This window comes from Corythoichthys intestinalis, chromosome 5 (assembly GCF_030265065.1).
Source record: "Corythoichthys intestinalis isolate RoL2023-P3 chromosome 5, ASM3026506v1, whole genome shotgun sequence".
Classification (NCBI taxonomy): Eukaryota; Metazoa; Chordata; class Actinopteri; order Syngnathiformes; family Syngnathidae; genus Corythoichthys; species Corythoichthys intestinalis.
Genome location: NC_080399.1, coordinates 3,596,431 through 3,606,398, shown reverse-complemented (window position 1 = coordinate 3,606,398; position 9,968 = coordinate 3,596,431). Strand labels below are relative to the sequence as shown.

General features: G+C 37.4%; 1 protein-coding gene across 1 annotated transcript; it reads left to right on the top strand.

Moving 5' to 3' along the window:
• The first annotated feature begins 474 nt into the window (after positions 1-474).
• LOC130916271 (galactose-specific lectin nattectin-like) lies at positions 475-9,190 on the top strand. Its single transcript, XM_057836870.1, has 7 exons — positions 475-566; positions 690-752; positions 840-867; positions 946-1,031; positions 6,227-6,349; positions 8,778-8,883; positions 8,951-9,190. Exons 1-7 carry the CDS (start codon positions 528-530, stop codon positions 9,019-9,021), a joined length of 516 nt encoding a protein of 171 aa, XP_057692853.1. The 5' UTR covers positions 475-527; the 3' UTR covers positions 9,022-9,190.
• The last annotated feature ends 778 nt before the right edge of the window (positions 9,191-9,968 follow it).

Here is a 9,968-nt window from a genome sequence, read left to right as displayed (position 1 = left end):
GCAGAACAATCGAATGCTCATTGACGCCGTCGTGGTTATGCAGTCACCGCAACGCATAAGTCAGGCTTAAATGCTGTACAACTCTGGCAACCCTAGAAGAGGAAACACCTAGTTTCCTTCTCGCAGGGGCCCTTGTGGAAAGAAAACGTGTATTGCACCTGACCGTCTCCCAGACTCAGTCAAACTATATTAAAAAAAAGATTTACACAAACAAAAGATAGATATTCCGCGGTTTGAATCTAAATGTTGCAATTTGACCAGATTTAATAAATAGTAGAAGATGATGTAGAATCAAAATTTAATTTTATGAGAGATTAGATGACACATTGAAAATTTTTTTGCTGAACCAGCTTGGCTTGTCTAATTGCTGGTTGTTAGGCAAAAACATTTTTCGGTTTGGTGTTTGCGTGAGATACTCGGCACTAATTATAAGTTCTTTGTTTGGTATTTGTGACGTGGTTAAAAACATGAGCCACAGCCAGACTGTCAAACCCAAACTTACTGTATAAAAGGAAGCACAGACGGTAATGCTGGTATCTTCGGTATCAAACACCACGACGGCAAAGGTAGCGACAACCGAGTCTACGAATAGAATTTTAAGACTTTCTTCCTGACATGATCGAATGAAAATTACGCACTCGTTTTTGTCGTAGAGTAGAAATGTGATTAATCTCTTGATCGTTGTACAGATGGCATTGGCTCTTCGCTCTCTCTTCCTCCTTTGCGGGTTGACCGGACTGTTGACAGGAGTTGTAAGTCCAAACTGCACCCGAAGACAACATACTTAAAGTGGTTTTAATACGTATTTGTTTGTTTAAACGTTCTCTTTTTCTTCACAGGGGTCTTTCCCTTCCAAATTTTTCAAAGGTGTGTATTCAATGATGATTTTCGATTTGTATTAGCAATGACACCATGTTCAATCAAGGAGAAAAAAATGTTTTGCAGACGTGAGCTGTCCTGAAGGATGGACACAGCTGGACTGCAAGTGTTATATCTTCCAAAGTGAAGAGAGGGAGTTTGCAGATGCAGAGGTATGAAAGACACAAGTTGTTAACTTGGTAGTTACCAACTAGTTTATTGCTTTTTTTGTATATGGCGGAAAACACTTAGGTGACTTGAAGTTCTGCTCTGAGACCCCGAATTTGGCCAACTTTCAAAATTGTCCGAAATGCATGTGTGATACATCATTGGAAAGCTTAATATCTTATTTTCTGGGGGAACAAAAATATTGACCAGGAAGGCATTTAAAAAAAAAAAAAAAAATTAACAGTAAAACCCTAATTGGAGGCGAGAGCAGAATTAAAGACGCCACGATTTTAACGCTATATTATCGAGTACTTACCTTTTTTCGGTCCAAAAACTCCATGTAACGTGTATCACCGAGTGTCAAGACACAGCTGTGAATGGCCACAGCCGGATTTTTTTTTTTTAATTTAAAATTTAATGGGTGAAACATGGTGATATAACAAGGGTCGCGATGCAGAAATCGCAGACAACAAGGAGTGGTTGAGATTTTCTTTTTTGTCATTTTTCAAAAAATTTTTGTTTGGATCGATTATTTATCATCTAACATATTGGGGAAATGCGACAGTAAAAAAAAAAAAAAAAAAAAAAATACAATTCAGCGATAGTTATGAGGTACCTGTAGATATCCGGGACTTTTTTACAGACGCCAAATTTCTCATCGTGACGTAATTCGTTTCAAAGTTTAAAATATGCGAGTGAATAATTTTAAAATTTAGACATCACTTAATGATTCTAAGCTAAAAATGACATTTTGAATAATAAATATGATTACTTACCTTCTTTTTATGGCAAGGTTGAAACAAAAGTGGTTGCGTGACGTCTGTAAACGGGGGTTTTCAGAGTAAAACGGACAAATTAAAAATACTTCGGGGGCTTAGTGCGCCATGAATCTGCTACGGCAGCATATAGACATATTGTTCTATTGAACACAACAGTTGTTTTGGCTTAAAATACAGCAGTTTATTTTAAAGGGGGGTGCAAGATCAGAAACTGCTTTTACAGTCTTGTCTGTGTTTTCCGCCATATCCATTTGTGAATCTATCTGCTGACTAGGCATGTGCCGGTATGAGAGTCTGACGTTATGATCACCTTAAGCCAAAATATCACGGTTTCACGGTATTATTAGCAAATTGAAACATCAGTTGTTGAGTTTAAATAAATTCATGAAAATAATAAAATATTTGAAATATAATTTAAATAAATGCAGTCCTTTAGGTGAGCCAAACTCACAGCTCAACATTATTATAATCAGATCAAAAATAATTGAATTATTTTCCACAAAAAGCACATGTGTATGACTCGTATCATGTTTACATTATACACACACTCGCTTTCTCAACACAGTTGTCAGAGAGAGAAAAACACCACCGCTAGACACACTAAACATGCTGGAGTTATCTCTCGTAGCTGGTGGGAAACGTTCATAATAGAGGTGTGCAAAATTTCCGATTCTTAGGTTATTCGCGATTCGGCCGTGGAAGATTCGAGAACGATTCACAAACATCCAAATTCCGATTATTGAAATATGCCAAGTAAAGCGGAAGTACAACATACTCAGCGCGCCGCACGGTCAATGAGGAACGGAGTGAGAGTAGCTAAACATCATGCTTCTCATTACCCGGCCCCTCGGGCAATGCCAATGCTCAACTCACGGATCTAGCTCAACTCATGCCACGAGATAAAAAAACACAACAACATACCTGACTGCTGCCAAAAAGCTGCTACAAAGTACGTCATCCACATAATGTAATGGTAGATATCATTTATATAGGACTAGATGCACCATGGATTCAGTAGCGTGAGCAGCACATCAACAAAAAGCTAGATGCGGCCGTTAGTAAACGGCCGCCATCTTAAAGCAGTACACTTCCCTGCAAGGCTGTTGTAGCGAACCTTCCAAGCAAACCTAATTAACTTCTTATCTAAAATACTCCTAAATTGGTAAAATATTGACTTGAATCTATCTTTAAAATATTTTTAAAACTTTCACATGTCAAAAGTAGACAAAAGGGAAATTATGGAATAACGGGAGCAATTTTAATAACTTTAACAGTTGATTCACAACATTAAATTGATTGAATGTAGTTTAAAGCTGCTGTTACAGAATGGGGACTGGAGTTTTTTAATTTACTGTTATTTTTGTATATTTGTTTATTGCTATATGTTAACTTGATACTGAAATGGTAGTTTGGTTTAGCCTGAGAGGATTTGTGAACAATTTTGGAACTAATGTACAAAACATTTAATTTATAAAAAAAAAAAAAAAAAAGGAGGGGGGGTGCATCAATAATAGTTTTATAATCGAATCGGAGCCTCTGAATCGTAATCGTAATCGAATCGTTAGGTGCCCAAAGATTCCCAGCTCTAGTTCATAAAAGTATTTACTAACCTTTACTTCTGTATAAATGCGAATTCATATAGGAGGTACTGCCTCCTCGGCAGCTACTCTCCGCAAACATGTTTTACATGTCGGTTGGCTTTAACTTTTCTGTAACCTGAAGCGAATAGTATCTTTTCTCCTATTTACTGTTTGACTTTTTGTATTACTTTAAAGGGTATGACAACACCTGGTGAAATGCTAATATTCCATCATTCATCCATAAACGCATGCCTTTTGGATTCATATCATGCCACTTCGTGTAATTACCCTAATTTTCGCACTATAAGGCGCACCTGACAATAAGCCGCCCACCACCAAATTTGGCAGGAAAACGGCATTTGTTCATAGATAAGCCACACTGGACTATAAGCCGCAGCTGTCCTGTAGTATGTATGTATGTATGTATGTCATTAAGTATGTATTATGGGATATTTACACGAAAGGGATATTAACCAGTAATACTTTATTTGACATCAGCGTCATACCAATTACTTTGAACCAATTGGCTGCAAAGCTTCATTGCTTCAAGAAGCTTAATTTGGATATCACTGTCAAACAGTCAACCTCTGCTGCCACCTGCTGTCAACACTGTTGTTGTCCAACATGCCTCCGAGCATGCATTGCAGCGCTACAGATGTAAATAACAATCAAAATTCATGTCCTGTGCTAATAATTTCTTACAGTTGTTTCATTAATTGCTAGTTATGGTATTTGGTAACACTTTATTAGACAGTGGTGCCATAAGACTGTCATAATTATGACATGAAACTGTCATGAGCATTTATGAAAGCTTATAACAGATGTGATTTAGTGGTATCCGACAAATTATCTCACTTTTGAATGGATGTAAAAGATCCAAGCTGGACATAAATGGAGTTATTGAAATTATTTGCCGGATGTCACTTCACAACATAGGCATTCAGTAATGCCCATGATACTGTCATGTCATAAGTATGAATGACAGTCTTATGACAATGTCATGATGGTGCTTTGTAATAAATTGTTACCTATTAACCCAAATAAATCTTCAAATTAGCCGCACTGGACTATAAACCACAGAATTCAAAATGAAGGAAAAAAGTAGCGGCTTATAGTCTGAAAATTACGGTACACACATCGCAACACCAAGAAAATGATAGTAATTTGGAGCTAAAACAACCGGTGCCCGAGATCCTGGAAATCTAGCATATTATGTGCGTGACGTCACTACTAAGAAACAACCGGCTCAGTGCTTAATAATGAATGGCGGCGATGATGGCGGACAATTTTGTTTCTAGTTGCAGCGACGAATACGACGTAACGAACGTTCTTCTAATGGTGACGAGAAGAGTTATGAACCTCTCTTTGGTGTTCTGGGTTATCAATTTGAGCCTAAACGAAAGCCAATGCAGCCTAATGAAAGGATCATTGAAGGGAGCAATCACACTGATGAAACACCGGCAACAGATCGTGTGGGAAACACCGAATGGTTTGTTTTGTGACCGCAAAATAATGTATAGAATAATTATCATTTATTGTGCTATCATCGGTTTTCGCTCTGCCAACCAACACAAATATATTTGTGTCGGATTAGAGAATTTGTTCTATATATTTTACGAGCGATAATTTATACATGTGTCAGGTCCTATATCCAATGCGTGATATGTTTTAATTATAAAAGAGTACTCACTCTGGCCATTTCCCTCCTTTGCTTTGCCTGGGGTGGTCTCATCAGAGCCAGTCATCGTCCTCTTTCTTGATATCTCGAGACATTTAGGTGGCTGCGCGTGTCGGTGGGCACCGCATCTGCTTTCAGCAGCAATTTCTTAGCAAAACCTGATTTCATTTGTCCATAGTTCGAATAGCTTTCAGGTGTAAAATGCGCACCATACAAAACCGTGCCGGAGGCTGGGTCTGCAAAATTAGCTCTCTTAGCACGGACGAACTTTACTCATTGTCTGCGTAGTCCAGCTCTTTTTCTCACGTTCGGGAACTCATGGGTACTACATTGCGACAAATGGCTATTTGTAGACCACATAGCATGACAGGTTTGAACCATTTTAGCGATTTTTTTTATATAACACAAACGCAACTCTCTCGTCGATAAACAACGATGGCACCTGCCTCGACTTTTCGTTTCCTTGTTATGACGTCTCCGCCCCATTCGGCTGTTTCCGGAATAATTTCGGAAATGTTCGGGATTTTCGATCTATTTTCGATTTCTCATGAATGTGATTTATTTTTTTGTTAACTTTATTAATATTTGTTGTCTTACCACATAACGGTTCTATTGATATCTCACAGCTCCTTAGTGTTTTAATACCCTTTAACACACCCAATATAAAATAAATAGCATTTATATCATATTTGAAGAAAAACAAGCATAATATATTTGATATTATGAACAGTTGGACTTGGAATGAGTAGAACTTGAAGTGTGTTAGAGTAATACAAACAGTCAAACAGTAAATACAAGAAAATATAATCAATCAGGGAATAGTTCAAGCAGTCAAACAATAAATGCGAAAAAAGCCGAAGTATCCCCATGCCAGCGATTTCGTTTTCTTTGATTGGGGGGGGGTTAGGAGTTTCACCTCCTTCAGCCATTGGGTAGCACAGCGGACTCACTGACACTGAGCAACAACCGGTGAGGGAGGGTTAAGCTTTACAGCTGTAAGCGAGGGATTTCTCCATGCATTTTTGTGACATAAAAAGTAGCTAATACCACGGGACTGAAACCGGTAATTGGCACATGTCGACTGCTGAATGAGCATATCGTGCTCACTGTCTTACAGATCTAAACAAGAGGAAATGACTTGTCTCTTCTGTTTTCCCCACAAGGCTGTTTGCAACGTTCTAGGTGGCAATATGGTCTCCATTACCAGTGACTTGACGAATGCGGTTGTGCAAGAGCTGAGTGATGACGCTGATCAAGTCTGGCTTGGACTTCATGATACCATTGAGGTGAATCAGTTGCCAAAAGAAATGTTCTGGTTGAATCCTGTCACTTGCGACTATAGTCAAAATGTCTTCCTCTCACAGAAAACTTAAGTTGTAGTCGAGTGAGAGAACATGCATTTGTCCAAAGCAAATGTTGACATTTTTCAACTTTACAAGCCCATTCATCTTCTGTAGCGCTTATCCTCACGAGGGTCGCGGGGGTGCTGGAGCCTACCCCAGTTAACTATGTGCACGAGGCAGGGTACAACCTGACATAGACTTCACTATCAATTGATGAGACAGTTCTTACAGACATTGAGCCACGGCTTCCCGTAAGGGGCAGCTTTCACTCGATAAACTCAATCACACGCTGCGTTTTAGCACCAGATTTAGGTGTAAACAGGACGAAAGTTTTAGTGCATACAAGCAGGCAGGAGTGTCTCAAGTGTGATTTGGTCGAGGATTCAAGGTAATCATTATAGAATAAAACCGCACCATGAATGCTATTTGAAACGTGGGGCAAAAAATGAAATGAATTGAAAAAATTAGCGTAGCTTTACCTTGGAATATTTATGTAAAATCAATAATAACTGCCCATTTTTTTGCTTTTAACCGAGAATCTAGACTGTTTTACATTCATACTAGGGCTGTCAAACGATTCAAAATTTTAATCGAGTTAATTACAGCTTAAAAATGAATTAATCGTAATTAATCGCAATTAATCGCAATTCAAACCATCTATAAAATATGCCATATTTTTCTGTAAATTATTGTTGGAATGGAAAGAAGACAAGAAGGATATATACATTCAACATACGGTACATAAGTACTGTTTTTGTGTATTATAACAATAAATCAAGATGGCATTAACATTATTAACATTCTGTTAAAGCGATCCATGGATAGAAAGACTTGTAGTTCTTAAAAGATAAATGTTAGTTCAAGAGGTTTTATATTAAAACCCCTCTTAATGTTTTCGTTTTAATTAAATTTGTAAAATTTTCAATCAAAAAATAAACTAGTAGCCCGCCATTGTTGATGTCAAAAATTACTTACACAATGCTCATGGGTGCTGAAGCCTATAAAATCAGTCGCACCCAAGCGCCAGCAGAGGGCAGCAAAACTCCACAAAACACAATTAACAAGTGGGCATTTCACTGTACTGTCAATTACATCTGTCTAATCCGGGCATGTGCGTTAATTGCGTCAAATATTTTAACACAATGAATTTAAAAAACTTAATTACCGCCCGTTAACGCGATCATTTTTACAGCCCTAGTTCATACCTATAGAAACTCCGGGATTTACGCATCTATTTACATTAATTTTCAACTTCAAAATCTCTTTGTTTTGTGATGGCCGACATGTTGGATTTTGTATGCATAGTGTAACTTTAGATTCATATTGAATGATTGATTGATTTCGAGCCATAGTAACGAAATACAACAAGAGTGGAAACTAAAACAACAACGCTAATAACAGTAATGATGATTATAACAAAATTAATAACAAATGCATACATGTTGCTTGAAAAGGAGTGGGAACAAGCCGGGCTTTTTTTGGGTCCCACCCCCAATTCACACTTTAAATATTCCATGAGAATACAGTCATTTCCCAATATAACAACAACTATCCTAATCATATTGATTATACCGATATATACTAATAATAGTTGCAGTAATCATAATAAAACATATATATTCAGACATTTTTGCATCCATACAAAAAAAAAATCCGTTTTTTACGTGTTTTATTTTATGTAACGTTTCAATCTAAAAACGACGAGGTGACGAGTGACATCGGAATTCAACCGAAATAAGTTGTGATTGTATATAGAAAAATGTGAAATTTGCTTTTGTTGAGTAAATATAAGATGATTCTGCATGCTTTCCTCAAGTATTAATGTGAAAACTGATGTGAAAACCTATGTCAAAATTGCAGTAAATAAAATTTAAGTCGTTATTTCAGGCAAGAACTTATGTTAAATATTGCTACTGATCCTGAAAATATAGGTGATTATCTCTGCATTTTGTGTGTGGGGGGGGGTTTGTGTGCATCTAGCGTAAAATCTCACAACTTTACAGCCAATTTTAGTTTTGTTATACTAATATAAACAAATAATTATGCAGGAATTTTTTGATCCAGCTGCACATGGAGATTCATATATGCCTAAGGATGATTTTGGTTTTAGGTCGCTACCTAGTTTTTGAAAATAGGCCTGTTTCCCGTCAACTGACAGTGAAGTCTATGACCCTGAACCTGTCGCCTGCCAATCGCAGGATATTAATTAAATTTTGTTGAGAAATCCCCTCTTGTATCAGTAGGATTGATACAATTTTTTACACTCATATTGCCTAACCTTGTGGTCCTCAATTCTATATTCAAAAAGTTTGACTCTGTTAGCACATGCTAATTCGGACAGTCATCAATTTAAATGTGACTTTTTTTCTAGGAGGGAAGCTACTTTTGGACCGACGGCACAAACAATGAGTACGATAACTTTGCTACGGATCAGCCAAGCAGCGACGATGGTGACTGTGTAGAGATGGAAACATCAAGTAAGTAAAATGACAGATGCAAATGAGTTGAAAATTGCTACTATACTGAAACATATTTTTCTTACAGATGGAGAATGGAACACTGATGATTGCGCTAGCACTCGTGCCTATGTTTGCATTAGGGATGCTGGCCACTAGGACATTCTTCTTGGAATCCTGTCTTCTGTCACAATTGAGTTCCTTGATCATGACGGCTCAGCTGCACGATAACGACCTTTAATGGTGTCCTTGTGTTTTAGGGTTCACTATAATCTCTCCTTTTCTTCCACGAATCTCAACTGTAATTGAAAAGAGTAATAATGTGTCACCAAAGAGCAATTTTCTATTAAAAAAGGGATCTGTCTGCATCAAAATATTTGTGTGTTTTTTTTTTAAAATATGATCCTTTTCAAATGGGTGAATCTTCGGCTTAAAATGGAGAATATCAAAATCATTGTACTGAAGATACAATTTTGGTTTTCGTCCACGAAGACCATCAACGAATATTTCGTTGGCGAAATATTTCTTCATAACAATGACGTGATAATGACGAGCTGAAAAACGTGTCTTGGAAGACTAAAACAAAACATAATGAATGCCAGTTTTCGTCTGACGGGACATCAACGAGATGAAAATGTGCCATAGTTTCCATCTCTTATCCATTTCTTATCGTATGTACTGTATAGTTAGCCTGCATGATAGCAGTGTTTGGTCGTGTCACTCTTGTGACGTGCTGCTCCCCATAGCCCGCGCACACACTTACTGGTTTTGAAACAAAAATATTTCCTATCTTGACTAGAGAAAATACGCCATGTTGCTTTAACCTTCAAAGGTCTGCGGTGAGTGATCATCACATACTTAATGGAACTTGTAGCATTAGCATAGCATTCAAGTTAGCATTAGCATTTAGCGTGGTGAGCGTCATATTAAACTCTTGATTTTTTTTTTTTTTTAATATTTACAGTTTGTGGCGTCCAGGTTGGTTTAAGTAATTGAACATAATAGACCTGGTTTGCATTATAATCACGAAAATAGAGATGCCCTTGTATATGCTACAACAATGTGTTCGTGTGTCAATGTTCGTTTGAAATTGTTGGAAACCTTTA